Source organism: Sturnira hondurensis, unplaced genomic scaffold, assembly GCF_014824575.4.
Source record: "Sturnira hondurensis isolate 20B ecotype Veracruz unplaced genomic scaffold, ASM1482457v3 Scaffold0011291, whole genome shotgun sequence".
In the NCBI taxonomy this organism is placed as follows: Eukaryota; Metazoa; Chordata; class Mammalia; order Chiroptera; family Phyllostomidae; genus Sturnira; species Sturnira hondurensis.
The window spans coordinates 1,330,145-1,354,137 of record NW_028083922.1 but is presented as its reverse complement, the minus strand read 5'-3'; the positions used below and the strand labels follow the sequence as shown (position 1 = coordinate 1,354,137).

Here is a 23,993-nt window from a genome sequence, read left to right as displayed (position 1 = left end):
TTGACCCAGCAATTCCACTGCTGGGATTGTATCCTAAGAACCCTAAAACACCAATCCCAAAGAACCTATGCACCCCAATGTTCATAGCAGCACAATTTACAATAGCCAAGAGTTGGAAGCAACCTAGGTGCCCATCAGTAAATGAATGGATCAAAAAACTATGGTACATATACACAATGGAATTCTATGCAGCAGAAAGAAAGAAGGAGCTCCTACCTTTTGCAACAACATGGATGGAACTGGAAAGCATTATGCTGAGTGAAACAAGCCAGGTGTTGAAGGACAAATACCATATGATCTCACCTCTAACATGAAGCTAAACAACAAAGCAAACAAGCAAGACACTGAAATAGAGAACAGGCTGACAGTGACCAGAGGGGAGAGGGGAGGGAATTTCAGGGGAAATAAGGGAGGGATTTAGAGGAACCTATATAAAGGATACATGGACAACAACTGAGAAGGGTGGAAATGGGAGGGAGGGGGGAGGATGGGGGGGTGGGATGGGATGGGAGTAATAGGCAGAAAACTGTACTTGAAAAATAATTAAATAAAAAAAATGAAAAAAAAAAAAAGAATATCTGCAGAATAGTAATATGTATAGAAGAGGTAAGTTTCCAAATAAGAGAAAGTGAAGGACAAGCAAGAGAATGAGTAACCAGTAAGGGAGGCAAAGAAAAAATTGCAGAAGAAAGAGACCAGAAAAATACAGAATAAGAAAAAGAATGAATTTTATTTCCTCATTAGAAATTAAATGAAGTAATGCTTTGTCTATTTTTTAAAAAATGGTGATTTTTGAAAGCCTATATTTTATAAAAGCCTAGACTTTAAATATGCCCCCCACCCCACTAGGTACTATATTAAATAATGTGATATTTGCCTAAATATTCAGGAAAAGAAACTACTAAATATCACAGCCCAACTATATTGACATTACTAATGAACTAGATTAAGTTGACCAGAGCTTTAACTGCAATTGAATGAAGAGAAATTTTTCAGATAAATATATGCCTAATAAAATGGCCAATTTGATTTGTCTGGTTTTTCTCTCAGCCAGGTTCCCAATGGCTTCCTAGCTGTTTTACAGCTTTCTGTATAGTTGCAAAAGAAAAAACATTTTTTTCTTACTAATATGATTCCTCATAGATTTCAAGCCCAAGTTCCTAATTCAAAGAAGTGCTAATCCATTTGCAAAGCATCTTAGTGAAGGAGTAATCACCCAGACATAATCACTATTACGAATCATAATTACTTTATGATTTCTTCTAATCACTAAGTGGTTTTGAATAACTATAAATAGATGAGCACTCTTAGGAGCACAGACTTTGGTCTGGAAGCCAGGGCAATGTCTCATTAAAGACTCCCAGAGCTTTTTTATTTGGAGGTATGATGATGTGGCAGTGGGGAATCATGACTTTTATAGACTTTGCCACTCCCCCACGGTATGCTAAAACCCAGAGCCATGGCCTCTAGTAAAATATTAACTCAAGGAGAAAGAAAGAGGGAACAAGGGAGTAGGGGCAAAACAACCTAAGAAAGAAAACTCAGAAAATGACACTGTGATCAAGGAAACCAAGATCTCTCAAATGAAGTTCCCATATGTGCTCTTTTCTTTTTTTTTCAAAGCAAAAATAAAACTCACCAAAGGATACATACTAGCATAAGGGCAAAGCTGTACTTGGTGTCAAAAGGGAAGCACGATGCTGTACTTTTCTTTATTCCTCCAAATACTAATGATGAAATAAAAAGTTTATTAGTGAGATCAGGAAGGCTGGCACTTCTGATAAAGACTAAGTGTTCTGGACCCCCCAAAATGCAAGGGTGTCTACAGCACTGATTTGCAACTGGTGTGCTGCAAGAATTTTTAAACCATACAATACCCGACTAGTCAGGGGCACCGACCTCCTTTCCCTTAGATTGTCAACTGAAAAAATAATAGCACAATGATAGCCATAAGAACCATAAATATATAGGTCTTATAATATATGAGTTACATCCTATTGTTTACATTGCATAATAAAGTGGAGTCTGGTTAATTCTTGGTACTAGAAATGTTATATAAGTGTAAGCACCTGATTTTTCAAAAAGTCATTCTGGAGCAAAGGGTGGGCAATTCTATTATTACTATTTTTTTGTCAATCAATAAATACGATATCTATTTTGCTTTGTTAGTTAGCAAAAAATTCATTTTTTGATGTACTGAAGAATTTTAGTAATAAGTTTATGTGTGCCATAAGATGAAAAAGGTTGAAAATTGCTGGTCTAGAGTCAGGCCAAAAGCCTATGACAGGCCAAAAGCCTATGACAGTCTTGAATGCAAAACACAACTAATAAACCTAAACTAAAACAACACAAAACAGAAACCAAACCAGATCAAGGTCAGATATGTTTAAATGCTTATCTTCTACCTTATTAGATCTTCACACTGTGATGACAGAGAGAGTAAATGACTTGCCACTTACATAAAGAAAGTAAAAGGACAAGGTGAGATCTGAACCTATGTTTCCAAAACACAAATAGCATATTCATTCCACCACACCATATCTACCTCAGTCTATTAGGGGTCTTTGCCCACATTTACAGGTCTTTCCCCACCTCCTCAGTTTCAATTCATGACTTTGCTTCTTAGTTAATAAAAAAAATTCAAGCAAACAAAAGAGAATTTCTTCATTATCCTACCACCCCAACCTCCTTGCATGTACATTTCAGTGCTGCCTTTTTTCCTGTTAAAATAGATAACTGTCTCTACTTCTACCAAAGGCCAATTCTCAACTTACAGGATTCCTATTTCATTTTCTTAAGAACTTTGCTCTACAACAGTACTATTTCCCTCTCTATATACAAATATGCTACAACATCTTAAGAAAAAAGAAATTGGTATCTATTATTCCCCCTCACCAGCTCCATGTAAGAATTTGCTGCCTCTATTTTCTTAAAACACATTCCCTGTTGAGTCCACTCAAATAAGGCTTTTTCGTTTCCTATCATTCCACTGAAATTACACCTTAAAGACATTTAGAATCTCCAGCAAGTCAAATGATTAATCTCAGCTCTCCTCCAGTCCCTATCAATAGTCTTTTACTAAGTTAATCACCATCCTCTTTTTGAGACACTTTTCCCCTCTATGGTTTCAGGACAGTGCATTGTCCTGAAGGTTTTCCTTCTCACATACAGTTCCTCATTCTAGGTATTCATTGCTGATCCACATTCCACTCCTGCTCTCCTACCCTCAACATTCTAGAGTCCCCAGACCTCAACCTTCAGATCTCTTGTCAATACTCACTGCCCATATGATCTCAACCAACCTCATGACTTTGAAATTTTAAGTGTCATCCATTTGCCTGTCACCAGACCCTGCTCTTTACCCAGGCTTCTTCACCTCTCACTGAGTTCTTCAGGCCAAAAGCCCAGACATCTTTATTTCCTCTGTTGACTCCTAACTACCTTCAACACATCCTGAGTCCAACTACTAGTCCCCATTTTAATTTCTGACCAGCCTATTTAAGCCATTTTCTCTCATCTGTACTTTCTGCAATAATTACTTCTCTATGAAGGAGCCAGAGCAGTCTTTTCAGAATAAAAATCACATCACTCTTTTGATTGAAATCCCTCCAAAGACTTCTCTGAGACTTAGGATAAAATCCAAACTCCTCAGTAAGGCTGTAGGTGACCCAGCCGCTGTCTACCACGGTTTCCCAGTGCTTATTTCACTCTGGACACACTGGCTTTCCTGGTCTTCCTCAAACCTGATGAGTAGCTCTTGCTCCATGGCCTATTTGCATGTTATTCCTTCTGCCTGTAATTTCTTCCCCAAGGTTGCTCATTTATGTCACTCATTTCTTCTTTTGAAATATACAGCCTCCTTTAGTTACCATCACACTCCTGTTTTATTTTTTCCAATTTTTAAAAAAACTTTTCAGTTACAGTTGACAGTTAATATAATATTACATTCAGGTATACAACATAGTGGTTAGATATTTATATAAATTGCCTTATTTTAAAAAAAACTCACATCCCAAAATTATGTAAAATGTTTACTTGTTTATGAGCCCCACTATAAATATAAGGTCCAAGAGTACTGGAGTTTTATCAGCCCAGTTTGCTGTTATATTCCATGCCTGGAACATGGAATGCGCTCAATAATAACTATTATTAAATAATAACAGCTAACATTTACTGAGTACTATAAATGAGCAAAGGACTGTTCTGTCCAATAAGATAGTGATTTCATTGTGTTTTTATACACTACACATAAAGAAAAAGCTTGGAATGCTAGTTAACTTAAAAAGTTGTATGTCCCTCAGCACCAAAGAGTATTTCTATGATTCTTTTTCTTTCTGAAATAAAATATTTCCAAAATAATGTTATATTGTAAGACTCTGCTTCTACTATTTGGGGGTTGGAAAGGACATTAGGATGTTTACCTTTCTGTTCCACCAAACAAACCGACAGACATGCAGTTAAGTACTGAGAAGGGTCCGTTATTTTCCTCCTTGACTGCTTTGTGACCATAAAAGGCAGGGTGGTCTATGTATTCAACAGTATCATGGCATTCTTTGCATTGGGAAGTATCAGGACAGGAACCTTGAACATTGTGAAGCATTTCTGATCACCAACATTAACTGAGAAAGCAAATAGTGCCGATTTCTGAACTGCTCCACCTGCTGGAGTAATGCGACCCTAACGATAATTTCAGAGAACTCAAACTTCATCGAGATGAAATTAGAAACATTTTGAGCAGAAACCAATTTCTAGCAAAAGAAAATTATATTGTAAAATATAGGTTTTATCCAATGTTAAAGTTTCCATTCATTCTTCACCTATTTTTTAAAGTGTAAACTATGCTGTTTACTCAAAGCAGAAGGAAGTGACAAATGGCTAGGATTTAGGAGAGTTTATGCCTAGCAAGCAAATCTTCAACGTTATTTTCATTAAATTTTTACTTTCACAATGTGATTGTATGAGTACTGACAATTCTAAATAATTATGATATGAAATTATTTTCAAAACCAAATTAATGATGATTTTCTTTGCCCAACGATTCATAATAGGGTTCCCTGAAAAGCAAAGTACCCTGGAATTTTATAAATATAACTTAATTTATGCAAAACCTTTCAAGAGTATATTTACAATTTTAAAATGCCTAAATGGAGTCGAGCTTTGTAATTGCTCTTATATGACTCCCAGGTGTTTGGTGGCCCACTCCTCCCCACAGGCCGGGCTGTGGAGAGAACTTTTGGAGAGAACGACGTCAGCAACTCTTAAGCCTGGAAGGCTGTAAACATGAGTAAACACTTCCCACGCACAGGTAAAGCTGTAATAATCAGTAAAAGCAGACAAGACAGACATATTCAGCACAAGCCTATTCCTCTATTTTTATGATGCTCTTGGGGCTCTGACACAAATCTCCTTTAAAAGATATGGGTCTGTCTTCTATTTCTTCAGTATTCCCTTAAGTACACTGAATATTGGATAGAACACTCAGGAAATCTTAATAAATGTTGACAAGCCCAAGTATTTTTATACATAGCTCAGGCTGAGAAGGTTAATGGTGCACTCTTTCTATGAATCTTACTTTCTAAGTTTAAATAAAAGGGCAAAATAAGAAACAAGGAAGAGGAAAAAGAAAAGTAGGAATCAGCAAGGGGGAAAAAAAGAGAAGGGCATTTAAAAGGTGGCTGGTATGGTATGAATTCTTATTTGACTTTTGCCCTTTCCCTGTTGGGAGCTGAGTTTCTATAGTATTTTTCCATACTGATTGTGTCACGTTGGATAATACTTGGTGTTTGTTATTTGAAAAAATGAGAAAAGTTAAACTAGGTGACAATGACAGAAATATTAAGGCTATTCACACCCTGGTATCTAAACTCATTTCTCAATTAACAACCTTATTTAACGGCAAACCTTTAGAATACCAGTAATTGACAGTTGTTATTCTGTGGGACAGTATATGAAGCCAAAGGTAATTTAAAAAAAATGAGAATTTATAACAGGACAAATTTCAGATGCCATATTTTATACTCATGAGAACGCAATCACCTTAAAATCTTTAGAGCAATCTACTGAATCACAACAGGACATATCTGAGACTTTTAGCAAGAAAGAATATTTCACTTTGTAATGTGGAAAGCTTATAAAAGCGCAGAAAGCTAGAAAGAAGCTAAGAAAGAAAGAATAGAGAAGGTCTCAAGGGAAAGAGATCAAGAGAAATAGGTACTTTTTTTCAAGGCATTTTACCATCTGTGCCTCTCCAAAGATGCCAGGCAGCTCCCCAGCCTGAGGGTGAGGGGAGCCTTCTCGCACCCCCTGGAAGACAGCCCATCAGGAAGGGCTTCCCCAGTAGGAAGACAGAGCGGCAGATGGGATCTTGCAATTGTCAGGAGGTTATTTGGAAATGCAAGGCCATGAGGTTGGTGGTGTTCACTGTTACTCAGTTAACCTTTCCATCTTTTCATTTTTCCTTTAATGAACTCTTTAATTTTACAGGCTGGGTCCCCTACCAATACTATTCATATCTTCTTGTTCTTTTTATTTTCTTCATTTTAAATTTCTATTTCTTTTAAAAACATTCTTGCTTATTTTTTCCAATCACATGTTTTAAGAAAGATACATTTGCATTTCTCTATAAAAAATTTTGTAGCTGTGCTTCAAACAGAACAAAATTCAAGCACTGAAAATGTTATCTTATTGAAAAATGTTCTATATGTGGGCAAAGCAAAGAATCAGTATGCTTTTACAGAAGGCACTAGAGAAAAGTGCCAAATTTAAAAATTTACTGATATGTAAAAATCCTATTGCTTTGGTCCTTTTCTAAATTTGGAATGGCTGTTTTATATTAACACACAAAACTCAATCTTTCCATTGATATCCAAGACTTTGTGGAAAAGTAACATTTTTGTCATTTTTCAAGTTGGACATTTGATATATAATGTCCTATTTCTGTGTAACAACTGTGTATGTCTTTAAGAATTTTGGTGGGGGGACATGTTTAGCTTTCTTTCTAAGCTCTTAATATGAAAGCAAACATCTTCTGAAAAATGTATTCAAATAAATTTTCTCTAACTTCGTAATCTTTTCATTTCTGTTACTGTGTACTGAGCACAGCAGATCGCGGCCGCTGTTCGCCATGACGACAGGCACTGTCTCCTCTGGACCTGGGCTTTCAGTGCCAACATCATTAAGAGATTCTTCAAATTACTTTTTAAATGTCCCTTTCCCTTGGGATTTTCACTTACGCCTAATTAGACTACTTACTCTATGCCATGTAATCCCTGTTGCCAAAACTGCTAAATGCTTCCATAAGTAGGAGAAGGGCATTAATGGAGCAAGACAGATGTAACGTCACTGGTTAAAAATAGAAGTGTGAAGCAGATGCCTTAATTATAAAGCTTATTAATTCATGGTGTTAAAAAAAACTTGGCAAGAGTTCTTATAAAATACCTAACCTTTCCAAATAGCATTATATAGTTTAAAACTTAAAATATATGTTTTCGATAAGGATTACTGAAATAATCATTTTGCCAGTAATTAATGTCTGCACTTAATACCTATAATTATTAGTTACAAGGTCACACATATTTTTAAAATAACTGTTTTTGATTGATTTTTTAAAAGTATATCCTTTACATTTCAATTCTTAAATTTCCTTTTTTACAGTTGTAATTAAATGATAGGAAAAGAATGAACTATGTCTAGGAGAGGAAGGAAGATATAGAGAAGAATTCTAAAGAACTACTTTCTATAGAACCTGGAAAACTTAATTAATCTCATTAAAATTTGATTTTGTTTTCTGTGTATTAACATTTACTATCAAAGGGTGTTATAAATAATGTGTATTAAAATATCTTTGTAGTAGGTGCTCAATAAAAGCAGTGGTTGTTATTGTTTAATGGATATCCTGGAAAGACAAGATTTAAATAAATGGGTTATTATTATAGAATAACATTAGTGAAGACAGAGAGTCTCAATACAGTCTCTGGCCTTACACCCAGAACACAGTATTTTACTATCATTTAAAAGCAATGGCATCTCAAAATGTATCCAGAATGAGTTCAATTTCTTGGGAGGAAGAGAAAGCAAAAGAAAGGTGTTAAAAGGTGTTACTGAAAAAAGACATCAGTGGAAGTGCATTTTCTTTTTCAGTGTTGACTGCAATAAAGACTTATATACAGGGTGGAGCAAAAGTAGGTTCAAAGTTGTATGGGAACGTTCATTCTTGTATTATTATTAATTATTGTATTGTGTTTCATACAAATGACTTAAACCTACTTTTGCCACACCCTGGATAACAGAGTAATAATCAACAGGAATAAGCACATATAACAGACAACATCTAAAGAAAGGACCCCCCCCCCGCCAATATTCTGAAGGATAAAAATATTCCAAGTATCTAGTGGGCCGAGAGAGAAAAAAACATGCCACAAAGTTCCAGTCCTCATCCTTGCCTTCCCTGATCTGCAATGGAATGGTCAGCATCCATCACACCAAACATGACAGGCACAATTCCATCCCCTTTTTCGGTTCTTTAGTAGTTTTATCATTAATAAATTCATTCCAGCCCTTTTTGAATCTATCTATTTTTGGCCTATATTATATCCATCAATTGAAGTAATAAATTCTCTGAGTTTATTACTTGCAGGATCAGATGGAACTTCCTACTAATTGAAAAAGTTACTCTGTTCAAGATCTAAAGAGGGCCTCCCCTACTACAGCTCATGACTGGAATTTGAGTTTCATCGATTCAAAGTCTTTGCCTTTCCAGACTGAAACGCCCTATCCACATATCTTCTACATTTGAGTAGCTCAGTTGGACTCACTCAAACGTCTCCATGACGTTCTTTGATGTGGGGCCAGGAGATGCGTATACAGCAAATCTCCTGCATAGGGAAAATTAATATGAAGGACAGAATACTATTATCTGTTTTATTTCAGAGACTGTTTCTGATGATGGGCAACATTCTACTGTCATTCTCAGAGCATCAGACTGAGCTGGTGATCTCTGTTTCTGTTAGTAACAACACCCAAGTGTGCTTTATAGTTTATTACCATGGCCCATAGTTTACCTGTGTATACACACACACACATACACACACACACACAGAGTTTGTCAATAATGTTCTCTATTCTATCTCCTATCTTTGGACCCTAGAGAGAGACAAGAGCCTCACACATTGTAGGCACAAAATTAGTATTTTTTTGAGTAAATCAATAATGGTGTGTGAATAGAAATGTAACTGATAAAATTTAATATAGACGAATATAGAGTGACATATTGAGAATAAAACATCTAACTTATACATGTTTATCTGCTTGAGATACTAAGACAATTTCATTTAGCATAGGCTCACTACTATTTGGAAGAGTTTAGTTTTTATCTTTAAACTCAGAAATTTCCTGTTGCCTCCATCCTTTGGTTAAAAGGGTGATATTGTCAATATAATTCTGCAACCTTCAAGGCCAATCCCAACCATCCAAATGATAGAAGAACAAACAGGGTAGAATTCAGAAGACAGGTTATAAATGTAACTAACGTATGAAATTTTTAAACAAACCTGACACCCTTCTGCTATGAACCCAGTGTGAAAGGGAAGTCTACGGTTTCAAAGACTGAATGGAAGCATACCATGAAATAAATGATCTGATTAAATATTTTCTTTTATTTTTGAAAGAAAGTATCTTTTCTGGTAAATATTAATATGGCAATAAAATTACAGTCCTACTCAAAAAATTCTAATCCTTTTTTTAGAAAAGTTGATAGCAATATACAAAATGACCAGATAAATTCCAATCCATTTAAATGAAGGAAAAACAACTCTACGGTGAAGTATGAAATTCTAAATATATGCATATATGTTCTCTAAAGAAATGCCTAAAAAACCATAGTAATTATCATTTACAAATATATAAAACCTAGAGATCATAATTTGAAACTGCGCTTTTATGTCAATTGAAGAGAAATAACAGGCTCATGTATATTTAAATGCTTGTTAGAAGTGCAACTCAATGTTTCAATACTCTTTTTTCCATTCTATGGTTATGGTCTCTATTTTTCTCTGTGCCAACAACAATCACACTGCAACATACGAAGGACCTAACAAAATCTTAAACACCATAATTTCTACACTGTCATTAATATAACTTCCCCACAAAACTCAGAAGTTAAATATGTATCCTAAGAAACAGTGAGAACATCAAATTGTTAAATACGTTACAGTAAGTTCAAAGCAATACCCAAGAAAATAGAAGCTTTTCAGTTGTGATCTTCTCAGAAAACTTCAAGTGCCTCTTAATTAATAATTTAAAAGAAGTTTTAAAGTGACTTTAGAAGCATCAATGGTGTATCTTAGTAAAAGGAGACACTGAAGTGGGTAAGTTATAATACTGAATTGTTCGAAAACATAATGTGACATAATTAAGCATTATAACACAAAACCAAGGTAATGGAATGAGGCCTTTGGGGCACTGATGCTACCCCCACTGCTTTTCTTTGCTCTGTGTTGTGCTTATCATCCTGTTCTCTAAGCTCCTGTCATCTCCAGCTTCCTCCTCCTAGTTTCAAAACCACCAGGAGATTAGTGTGTATTTTTTGGAGATGAGAGTAGAGGAGATAATGAGGTGCTGTGACCCATTTAGGAATCCTGGGGGTGGACACAGAAAACATGTAAAAACTTATTGAAAAAGTGACTTCAGAAGTCACACTGTAATTACTTCAAATACAATCTTACTTTAATATTTGATGTTTCTGTTAGTATTCATATGTTCTCTTTTGAACAAAGATGAATTCCTAGGCAAGAAATTAATAAAACAGTGGCACCTGCAGATCTCCTTGTCAATGTGAGTCCACAGTTCCATGGCCCAGTACCCTCACTCAAACCATTCTCTCTAAGATATTATAGGCTCAGACATTATAGGAAGTTCCAAGTTTCTTGGACTACACACCATATGATAAAGAGAGTGTATCATTGTTGCTGTGGAAATTATAAAGGGGGTACCAGTGAATAATATCTGTATAAATATTCTATTGAGTTTACCTTACATATATTTGCAGATGATTTGTTTTGTTTAATTATTCACAAAGAGTTGACTTGATTTTAATAAAAATATACTGTGAGATCAGCAAACTGGTTTTAGGCAGTGTAATGCTGGAAAGAAATAGGCTGTTGAAAAGATGTGGACAGATCTCTTATTCTGATCAATGCCTTTTCATTGAGAAGACTGAAGAAAATAAGGATTTAATTGCCTTTGTCTATATACATTTTTGACTATTTTAGTGGGGTTGACAGGAGCACAGAATGTAATGAGCATATGGTTTTACCAACCTCTTTTACAAACAATGTGCACTCAGTCTTAACGTGACATACTTTGTACCTTCCATCTCAGCACCCTCTCTCCCTCATTGTGTATGTGTGTATGTGTGTATGTGTGTGTGTGTGTGTGTGTGTGATAAGAGGCAGCATAGTACAGTAGTTAAGAACCCACAGAGTGGAAAATTGCTAGAACAGTGCCTGGCATGTGAAAAGTGCTTAAAGGTGTTAGCTATAATATATGAGTTCCCAAGGTAGACAAATACTTTTAAATATGGGATTAAATACATATATCAAAGTAGGCAAGTATGAAAGAAAATTATACTCTTAAATCTCACAGACACTAGTTTAAGATGCTTTCCCAAACTGAGTAACCATTATTTTACTATCTTTATCTCAGATAAATCCTGTTTTTAAGAATCTCTGACCGGGAAATTATAAATAATGCTGCAATCTCATTCTTAGGGATCTAAAAAATTCTTTATGCTTTTTAACATTCTTACTTCAGAAATGAATTTTTAGTTTTACAAAAAAAACAACATTTTTCAACAGCTGCCTCCACTTTAATCCTCTATTCTTTCCTACAGAGCAAACAACAGAAAACTGATTAATCCATTCCATTCCATTTACCAGTTCATTAACAAATATTTTTGGACGCACTACAGCCATACGTAGCCCGATGTTGCACCAAATCTATACACTAACTTCTCAAAGGGACAACAATGAAAAAGTGGAAAACTGTTCATGGGGTGTTAAAGCCCATTACGAAAGATAAAGCAATAGGAGAGGCACAAAAGTGCTAATCAGTAAGTAAACCAACTCACAACCAGTGAATTCATGAGAGAAGGACCAGAAAGACTAATCCAGTGGTCCTTGACTTTTTAGAAAAGCACCAACACATCTTAGGGGTAAGATAATATACAGTATTTGCCTGTAACATACTGTATTTTGCTGTGTATACTGCACACTTTTTTGCTCAAAATTTTGAAGAAAAAATAAGGATGTGCATTGTATATGGGTAGCACTAATTTGTTACCAGTACATAACATTTCTTATATCTTATATCTGTTCTTGTGTTTTGTGATTATTTATTACATAAAATTTGTTGTACCATAGTATATCCAAAATAAATGCTAAAATTCCTTTATAATACAAAAACCCTGAATATAAATAAATACAAAACCGAATTTAAAAATAAAAAATAAAAGGCTTTTTTTTTCCTGAAAATTTGGGCCAAAAACATGGGTGCACATTACAAAAGGGAGTGTATTATACATGGCGAAATATGGGTGTATACTGACTAATGTGCTAATAAAGTTATATGGGAATTATTACACTTAAACTCAACAAAGACAAAAATAAATAAATAAGGCATATATAATATGCAGAAAGGAAAATGAAAAAGTTACTTCTAAGAATAACTTTAACTTCAGTTTTTTTGGAAGAGGGGGAAGCGAGGCGTTAAACATCTTTTCTGGTATTCATTCTAAGAGAACTTAATCATGTGGATCCTTATGTAAAGAAATTTCAGTAACACCATGGATTCAAGAAGAATTACCCTAAAGAAGTAATAAGAAGGGCTTTCGGCGATAATACAGAGAGATTACTATACTGAAGCTAGGGTGACCGCCTAGCTGCTGAGGACAGCCCAGTTTATACCTATTATCCCGGCTTAAATATTAATAGGGCCCCATTCCATCCTCAGGAGATCCAAGTTTGGATGATAAATTACACGGCCACTTTATCCATAGGGAACTTGGTTCAGATATGTAGCTTTAGTGATCTTGTTTGACAGATGAAAGGACTTCATAAAGAGTTTCTGCCCAATTGCAGGAGGAGCTGGATGGCAACAATTTAAGACTAAAATTAAGGGAAAGTATGGAATATATAAAATACAATCCCTCTATATTAAAAAAACAATGCAATAACAATATGAAACTCACACTTAGAATTGAAAGCAGTTCTTCAGTACTGCATTCAGGTTTCAAGCGCTCCTTGAACATTTTAACTGTTTGGTGCTTCAGATAATAATAAGAGGCAATTCGGCCATATGTCAGAGGTTCAATGCTCCGATTATCCTATTTCAAATGAAAGATAAAGTGACACAGAGAAAAATTACAATAGAAGTGCATACGTTTATAAAATTAAATCTTTCACAGTGCAGTTGTTACTGCAACAATTTTGATAAACTTTTAGTTATCACTAGAAGTAAAAGCCCTATTGTTAAAAAGCTAGGCAAAGTTTTCAATAGAAATGTATGTGACTGAGTCATACCTCTCCGATTTCAATACAATAGGAATGTTCCAATTCAACCAGCGACTTCTCAATCAGGTGAGACAGAAACTTGTTCACAGAGTCATGGCTCACATCACTCAAACTGTAGTAGCTGGAAAATAAGCAAGGTTTCAAGATATTTTCTATTGCTTCAGTTTCATATTGTTCTTTTCAGAACTAAAAAACAATTACATTTACAGCAATTCAAAGAAATAAGGCAGATGTAAAAACCATTCCATTTTATAGATCAGTATACCTGTACTAAGGTTTGTTGACATTGGTGAACAATGGCAATACATTGAAAATATGTAAAATAAGCAGATAAAGTTCAGCACCACATTAAAAATATACCAACTTTCCATGCTTCAATCAAGACATATGTTGGCTGAATGGATAACAAAATGAAGACCCTTACGTATGCTGTGTACCAGAGACTCACTTCAGATCATAAGACAAACACAGACTGAAAGTAAAGGGATGAAAAAAGATATTTCATGAAAATGGAAACCAAGAAAAACAAAAAAGTTAGGGTGGTGATACTGATACTAGATAAAGTAGACTTTAAAACAAGGACTATATATAACAAGAGACAAATAAGGACCCAGCTATTTCATTTCTGGGTATTTACCCAAAGAAATCCAAAACTCTAAATCAAAAAGACATATACATCCATATGTTCATTTCAGTATTATTTACAATAGTCAAGATATGGAAGCAACCTGAGTATCCGTCCAAAGATGAATGGATAAAGAGGAAGTGGTGCACATATACAATGGAGTATGACTCAGCCATAAAAGAGAATGCAATCTTGCCATCTGCAACAACGTGATGGACCTAGAGGGTACTGTGCTGAGTGAGGTGAGAGAGAAATGCCATATGATTTCGGTTATACATGGAATCTACAAAATGAAAGAAATGAACAAGAACAGAAAAAGACTCAGATCTGGCAACACTTTGAGGCTTGCCAGAGGGAAAGGATTTGGGGACTGGCTATAAAAGGTGAAGGGATGAAGAACTACAAATTGGTAGTTACAAAATAGTCATGGACATGTAGAGTATAGTGTAGGGATAATAGTCAATAATATTGTAATGACTTTGTAGTGTTAGATAGGTACCGCTTTATTGGGGCGATAATGTCGCAAGTTATATAAATATCTAATCACTGGGTTGCACACCTGAAATTAATATGTCAATTGTAGTTGAAAAATAAAAACTATTTAAAAATCTCCCCCCCCCAAAAACAGAAAAGTCCTAACTTTCCAGTGTTAAGACTGGCCTTATTTCAGTTCACACATTTACAGCAAACTAATGTACTAGATATAAAAAAGGTGAGAAGCATATTATATACAAACAAACAGCTCTCTCTTTTATACGTAAGAACCCTGTTGTTACTGGATCTACTGTCAGAGCACTGCAGTGCTGTGTTCTCACTAACTTAACAAAACTCAAAAAACTGCCCTGGCTGGTGTGGCTTAGTGGATTGAGTGGTGGCCTGAGAACCAAAGGGTCGCAGGTTTGATTCCCAGTCAGGACACATGCCTGGGTTGCAGGCCAGGTCCCCAGTGGGGGGTGTGCAAGAAGCAACCACATATTGATGTTTCTCTCCCTCTCTCTCTCCTTCCCTTCCCCTCTCCAAAAATAAATACATAAAATCTTTAAAATTTTGGGAAAAAAACTATTGATTTGGGTAGTAGATGAGTTCTTTCAGGAAATCTAGTCAAGTACTATTCTCCTAACACTTAAGGAGTAAATGTCATTCTAAAGATTAGAAGGGACATCATCAGGCTAACAATAAAGCACTTTAACCAAGCTCCTATATAAAGAAACATAGGTTCAGCTCTGGACAATTTCCAAGTAAAAAGCCTAAGAACATGCAATTCACCTGAACACTCCTTTCTGTAACTCCTGAAGGTTTTTGGCAAACTCCTAAAACCACTAGAAATCTGTGTCTGGGAAGAGATCCAAAAGGTGAGGGGCTGCCCCTACAGTCATGATAGATCTCTAATTCTTGCTGGGTGAATCCCCTACCCTAGTCAGCATGAAGAATTTATATGCTCTGCCTCCATCCAAATCAAGGAATATGAGTAGAAAGTGGCCTCAGAGAAGAGACCTATCACTGAAATCCCAGGACAAGGGATTTGAATCTGTACAGGATGGGGAAGGGGATATTCAGAGCTTGAAAAGTGTTAATGATCTTAGTTTGAGAGGTCCAAAGAAAACCACAATCTGTCAATGTGGTAATTTTTCCCCTTTCTTCAAAGGGAAATATACTAATACTATAAAAATTTATTTTAAAATATACAAAGCAGGTCTTAAACCATGGCAGAATATATTTTCATTTGATAGAGAAGTTAGCATAAATGGCCAGGTACAACCAAATATGAGAGTATCCACTGAATAAGGATTAATAACAGGCTATTTATTTGGAAAAATGATGTAAATCATAATTATATGTTGAGGATTTTGATTTTTATAAAAATTTGGTAGTCAGTAGAAAAATTATTGACTTTCCTGGAGAAGTTCTTGTCATAGATCAGAATTAAGCAATACTTAGCAATGAACAAATAGATAAGTATTGAAACCAGTTAGATAAGTATTGAAACTAGTGCTGATATGATCTTAAACAAAATGTACCAACTTTTATCCAACCAGGCATACATCAAAGTAAAAAATCTGCATCAGAAACCATTAGAAAATACTTTATCCTGAAAAATGACTAAGAAGTATTTAGTTAGAATAATGTATTCTTCTTCAGAGGTGAAAATAAAAATTCTGGTTACTCAAAGCTCCATAAAGGAGACAGGCCCCCCAAACCATTCCAAATTAGATCTGACCCTTGAGCAACCCAGATATGAACCACACAGGTCAAATTATGCATGGATTTTTTTCAATAAATACTGTAAATGTAATTTCCTTAAGATTTTCTTAGCATTTTTTCTTTATCTTATTTTATTCTAAGAATACAGAATATTATACATATAACACAAAATCTGTGTTAATTGACTGCTATGTTATACATTAGACTTCTGGTTAACAGTAGGCCATTAGTAAAGTATTTGGGGAGTCAAAAATTATACACAGATTTTCAACTGCACAGGGGTTGGTGCCCTGAACCTCTACATTGTTTGAACTGTATTCATATATTTTGTCTTTCATTTTTTCTCAACAAATAAAATTTATCAGACAAATCTCTGCAATATAAGTCCTTACTTTGGATTAAGTTACCCATGGTCGACTGCACTCCAAAACATGAAATGGAAATTCCCAGAAATAAACAATTCATAAGTTTTAAATTGTGCACCATTCTGAGTAGATGATGAAATCTTGCACCACTCCACTAAATCCCAGTTGGGACGTGAACCACCCCTTTATCTACTCCATGTACACCGCCTGTATGATGTTAGTCACGTAACAGCCATGTTGTTACTGGATCTACTGTCAGAGCACTGCAGTGCTGTGTTCAGGTAACTCCCCTTTTACTGAATGGTGGCCTCCGAGCACAGGACAGGGGTAATGATCCTGGTAATGCATACATGCCAAAGCTAAGCTATAAAGTGTTCCCTTTAAGTGAAAAGGTCAAAGTGCTTGACCTAATAAACAGAGGGAAAAATTATATGCTGAGGTTGCTAACATCTGTGATTAGAATAAATTTGTTTCCCTTGAAATTGTGAAGAAAAAAATTGTTAGTTTTGCTGGCACACCTCTCAAACTGCAAGTTATGGCCATAGTACTTGATAAGTGCTTAGGTTAAGAAAAAAAAGGCACTAAATTTGTGGGTGGATGACAGGAAAAGAAAATGAGTTCTAACTGATGGCAATGTGTTGTGCCAGAAAGTACTGAGCCTATATAGAGACTTCAGCTAAAAATCCCCTGAAACGAATGACCGCTTTCACATAATTTTTATTACAGTATATTGTTACAACTGTTCTAGGTTATTATCATTGTTGTTAGTCTCACTGTGCCTAATTTACAAATTAAACTTCATGTCCAGTTTCAGGTATCTGCTGAAGCGTCTTGAATGTATCCCCCATGGACAGAGGGGGGCACTACTGGCTTGACAGGCCTGTGTGTTTGGCTTGATAAGCCTATATATAACTTTTTCAACACTTTTTTCCAATTATCTGGACAAATATATATCAACAATTAATAACGTTATTTCTAAATGAAAAAGACTAGTGAAAATGTGTCCGGGATACTAAATAAATGTTATCATTTATAGAGTGTGAATGAAGCTCTATAATTAAAGTTACGGAAGACCTTATGAAAATAATTTTGCCATGAAAAACAGAGTTAAAAATTTCATTTTTATCTATAAATTTATCATGCTATTTTAAAACAAAAGAACCTCACAGATTTTGCTACTGATTACCACAAGCCATTCCTTAATAAATATAATCAGAAGGCCAACATTATCATTTTATGACTTGGTAAATAAATTTGGTACACTTACAAATAATAAAGTTAATATTTAAAATCATTAATAATAAAAACTTTCCTTTAAAAATTACAGGTTCGTTTTTACATATATATTTGATTTACTGTTTTATGTATTTATAAGATGTATTTTGATGGTCTAAGATCCCCTGTCATGTCTATTGAAGTGTACTAGAAACATTTTTAGAATAATTTCTAGCTTTTATCCAGATAACATACAGTTAGGATAAACATTTCTTAAACATTTTAAATAAATTACAAAAAAATCAAGTAAAATCATGTCTCTGAGATTATTATTATCTGATGACTACAATAAAATGTTATCTATAATCTAACTTGCTAAAAATTAGAAATTTTTTGAGCAGAATAACTTTAAAAACTTCCATTGGTATTTCTTAATATATATAGTTCTTTTTGAATGCACTCACCAACATTTTCGTTGACTTACACAAGAATAAAATTACAAAATTTAATTTAAGTGATTGAATTTCCATAAAATTTATTGAGTATCAACACTTTCATCCTGGTAATATCTGAGGATAATCTAGAACTTAGAAATCCCTAACATTCTTTACTTCATAAATTCTGGCATGAGTGATATGTTTTATTTATTTATTTATACAAAGTAACAACTTATAAATGTAGAAAATGCTAGTTAAAATGTTATATTCAAGAATATAATAATAAAATCTCAATAATTAAACTTCTTGTCTCCTACGCATCCAGAAAACACAAATACTCTAAAATGCATCTGTTTTTGTTAACGATGTAACTGGTGATTTATACGAAGTACTCTTTGTCAATATTTCAACTGAGATTCTAAGGATATTTAAAGCATTTTCAAATACTTATAAAAGTAAGATAGGACTACATCTTAAATAAGCATAAAATTCACAAGACACTGTTAAATAATACAAAGTAAACATAATGTTATTTTTTAGCTTAACAAAATATTTGAGAGATAATATATTCTGACACCATGTGAACTTGTCAGTCATCATGAAATTTCTAGCCTAAATATTTATAAGCATTTAGCTTAAAACATTACATACAATTTCAATAATCACTTTATTAACTTGAAAAAGCATGCAACTGTTAAGTAAAGAGGCTTGTTTTCATGTTGTACTCTCCACAGTATAAAATTTATAATTTACTTGTTATTTAAACAGAAATATTACACAACTGTTTAATTACTGATAAAGAAGACAAAGTATTTTCATGCTCACTGCATCGAATCATCAAGTCATTATCTTCTATTTGCCATAAACAGACAGCCTACCTTTTTGTCAGCATGTTATTTCATTTATTTCACAGAGAAACCCAGTTTCACAATAATTGACTTGTCAGTAGCTCTAATTTATGAGGCTGAGCTCTGTAAGATTTCTCTATATTGGACTCAACCTGCACACAAGCAGGGTTGAATATTTACAATGCTGTTAACAGGTGCTGAGTTGTTTAATGATTCTAATAGCCAGAAGCATACTGAGAAAGCCAGCGGGATCACAATTACAGGCTGTTTGAACACAACAATTACTAGTCCCCTGAGAGGTGTGAAAGTCAAAGGCAGTTTGATACTGACAGCATCTAGCACATGGGCTAGACAAGCTAACTCGTATTAGCAGTCCATTGGGAAAAAGTCGTAACAAACCTCTTCCTATCATAAAAATTTACAAAGTTCATTACATTTAAACAATCAAAAAGTAAAACAACTTTAAAAATTATCTTTAAAAGATCTTATCAAAGGACAAACAAGAATATCACATATAAAACCTCCAGTTGTCTTTTTCCAACTAAAAAGGATAAAATTTCACTGGTTGAGAATAAAAGAGATTTTACTGTAATGTAAAACACAGATAAAGTTACACCAAACAGTTTGGATTTAATGTGAATAGTGGCAGCCATTTCCTGTTTGGTTTATGTAAACCTGGCCAGAGACCTCGATGGGAAATTTTTCATCAGTATTGAAATGCTGCTCCCATAACTGTCAGTACTGGGAGGTCATTTGTTACAGCACCATGTTTTTTATGTTCAGATTATGCAGCAGTAATAATGACAGAAATAATGAAAGTGCTTGTAGGAACAGCTGAAACTACAACAACATTTTTTGTCCCAGAAATATTTAAAAGCTTTCTCAAGGGAAAACAGAGAATAAAATTGAACATACAAATTGATTCCAGAACTCAATTTAGAATATATTGTATTTCATGATGCACCAGTACATGTGTTTATATATCTGAACAAATGAATGTATATATGTATGTCTACATATATTTATACATATAAATATGTATTTTTATACAGGGCTATATGCATATATGCCTATATTTGCATATACATATCACACACACAATATAAACAGACAATCCTTCAACATCACTATAATTTAGTTAATGTTTTAGATTTCAATTGCTTGTTGCTTTATATGTTTTGATGCTATTTTTTAGTTATCTAAAAATATATAAACTACTACAATTTTATAGTAATTGTGGTTGTTATAAATATGAACCACTTTTGTCCCTTTAAATCTTTTTATGCCTTGAATTTCATTTTATCTGATTTTAATTCTTCTGCTATTATTTTCTGTTATTATTCATATTTTCTTTCAATCCTTAAATTTCCTATATGATTTTGATTTCATCTGTTGCCTATAAATTGTTTCGCTGGGTTTAGGAAAATGAGTCTACAGAATTCCTGTCTTTCAACAGGAAAGTTTAAATCATTTGTAACATTTGTGATGATAACTGACATGTCTTATGATATAAAAACACCAATCCTCTGCTCAAAACCCCTACAAATAAGCCAGGCGGTGAAAGACAAATACCATATGATATCGCCGTTAACAGGAATCTAAACAACAAAACAAACAAGCAAGCAAATATGACCAACGACACTCAAATATGGAACAGGCTGACAGGGTCCAGAGGGGAGAGGGGAGAGAATCATAGAGGAAAAGGGGAAGGACTCACATGAACAAGTATGAAGGACACATGGACAATAACTAAGGGTGGGGGGCGGAAATGGGAGGGAGGTGGGGAGCACTGGGCGGGGGGCAGGCAGGGCTGGGAATATAAGACAGAAAACTGTACTTGAACAAGAATTAAATTAAAAAAACACAAAAAACCCTACAATAGTTCCCACTTCACCTAGAAGACGGTCAAAGTCCTTACCATGGTTTCTAAGGTCCCACAGGACTTGCACTACCACTGACTTCACATCCCTAATCTCATCTCCCCTATTCTCCATCCCTCACTAACCTACCTAGCCACACCTCCTTGGTGAGATGCCTGCCTTAGAGCACCTCCTGTTCCTTTGGCTTAAAATGTTCCCTATATAGTTAGGTGGTCAACTTCCTCATTTCTTTCAAGTTTTCTAATGCCAGTACTCTTCAAACAAACAAACAATACAATACTATTAACTACAGTCACCATGCAGTGCATTACATCTGCTGAGGTTACTTATCTCACAACTCAAAGTTTGTACCCTTTACCAACATCTTCCACTCCCCCCTCCCCATGGTGCCTTTAACTCTGCCTACTCAGATCCCCCTCACCCTCTCCCTGCTCTGGCCCTTCCAATCTTCCTTACCTAGTTCTTTTTTTTTTTAAAGCATTTACTATATTCTAACATACTTTTAAATTCACTGTCTTTTCTAAAAGAACATGAGTGCCACAGAAGCAGAAATTATTGTTCTTACTTTATTAATACATCTTCAAAATGCCTAGAGTAGTGCCTAGCACATAGCAAGTACTCATAAATGTTTACTGAATTAAAGAATATAGATTTGATTTTGAAATGCCTATACATTATCATTTTAAGGAGACTTTTTAATTTTTGAGACTAGAAAGCACTACTTATATGGCTACTACCTTCCAACAGAACCTAATATAATTGTTAATCATAGGCTTGTTTTTTTACAATTGAAATATAGTTGACATATAATATTGTATTAATTTTAGACGTATATCATGATTATATATATATATATATATACTGCAAAATGATTACCCCAAAATAGTCTAGTTAACAGCTATCATCTCACATAGTTACAAATTATTTTTTTTAAGATCTACTCTCAGCAATTTTCAAGTATACAATACAGTATTAACCATAGTTACCATGCTGTGCCTTACATCCCAGAACTTAGTTTATCTTACAATTGGAAGTTTATAGCTTTTACTACCTTTACCCATTTTGCCTACTTACCCCCCACCTTTGGCAACCACCAGTCTGTTCTCTATTATCTATGAGTTCATTTTATTTTTTGTTAGAATCCACATAAAGAGAGCTCAAATTACATGTCTTTCTTTAGCTTATTTCAATTAACATAATGCCCTCAAGGTCCATCCCCATGTTGCAATGGCAAGAATTCCTTTTTTTTAATGGCTGAATAATACACACATATATTTATACACCCACACATACCATATCTTCTTTATACATTCATCTGCTGATAGAAACACTTAGGTTGTTTCCACGTGTTGGCTATTGTTACAATGAACACGGGGGTGGGGGTGGGGGGCGACAGCAATCTTTTTGAGATAGTGATTGCATTTGCTTTGGATAAATACCCAGAAGTGGAATTGACAGATCCTATAGCTCTATTTTTAATTTTCTGGCTGCACAAACTTACAGTCCACAAATGGTATGCGGGTACTCCCTTTTCTCCTTATCCTTTCCGACATTTTATTTTTTGTCTTAGAGAAATAGCCCTTCTAACAGCTGGGAGGTAATATGTCACTGTTTTGATCTGCATTTTCCTGATGATTACTGATGCCGGACGCCTTTCCTGTACCTGTTGGCCATATGCGTCTCCCTTGGAAAACTGTCTATTCAGATTCTCAGACCGTTTTAAAATATTATTTTTCTTTTCCCTATTGAGTTCTTTTTTATAGTTTGGGTATTAACCTCTTCCCAAATGTATAATTTGGAAATAATTGGTCCCATTTGATCGGTTGTCTTTTCATTCTGTTGATGGTTTTCTATGTTGTGCAGTTTTTTAGGCTGATATAATCTCATTTGTTTATTTTTGCTTTTGTTGACTTTATTTTGGTGTCAAGTGCAAAAACTCATCACCTTACCCCCACTAAGTTTTCTTCTAGGAGTTTCATGGTTTCAGATTTTACATTCAAGTCTTTAACTCATTTTGAATTGATTTTTCTGTAAAGCATAAGATAATGGTCCCATTTCATTCTTTTGCATGTGGCTATCTGGTTTTCCCAAGATAGCCACATATATCTTTTCACTAGACTTATTGAAAAGACTATCCTTTTACCATTGTATATTCTTGGCTTCTTTGTCATCAATTAATTGACTGTATACATGTGAGTTTATTCCAGGCTCTCTTCTGTTCTACTGATCTATGTATCTGTTTTCATGCCAATACCACATTGTTTGGATTACTGTAGCTTTGCGATATAGTTTGAAATCAGGGAGTGTGATGGCTCCAGCTTTGTTCTTTCTCAAGAGTGCTTTGGCTATTTGGGATCTTCTCTGGTTCTGTACTATTTATTCTATTTCTGTGAAAAATACCATCATAGCTCTTAAAATTTTTTTTAAAAATTGTATTTAATTATTTTTCAAGTACAGTTTTCTATTACTTCCATCCCAACCCACCCCCTGTGCTTCCCCCTCCCTCCCATTTTCCCCCTTCTTAGTTGTTGTCCATGTATCCTTTATATTTGTTCCTCTAAATCCCTCCCCTATTTCCCCTGAAATTCCCTCCCCTCTTTAGAAAATTTTTCATTGGACTGATTAACTCACACGGCAACAGCACAGGCCTAAGCTTCTACTTCAGAATACTAATGAAAGTCTTAGTCTTAACCTAGACAAGTATTTCAAAATATGTATAGACAGCTACTAAAGGAACTGGCACACTACTTGATATGAACCACCACCTCCTGAAATTAACTGAAGCATATTTATCAATATATGACCAGGCTTTTTAAAGATTATTAAGGCTTATTTGGGTATAAGGGCTTTTGGAGG

The 23,993-nt window shown here is 34.6% G+C and overlaps 1 protein-coding gene across 1 annotated transcript in view; it reads right to left on the bottom strand.

The window, feature by feature from the left end:
- ASCC3 (activating signal cointegrator 1 complex subunit 3) overlaps positions 1–23,993 on the bottom strand; it is a 320,030-nt gene that overhangs the window by 64,252 nt on the left and 231,785 nt on the right. Inside the window, exons 35-36 of the mRNA XM_037059706.1 lie at positions 13,575–13,686; positions 13,244–13,378 (exon numbers count right to left, since the gene is read on the bottom strand). Of these exons, the coding sequence (XP_036915601.1) occupies positions 13,244–13,378; positions 13,575–13,686 (247 nt within the window). The remainder of the gene's footprint in view (positions 1–13,243; positions 13,379–13,574; positions 13,687–23,993) is intronic.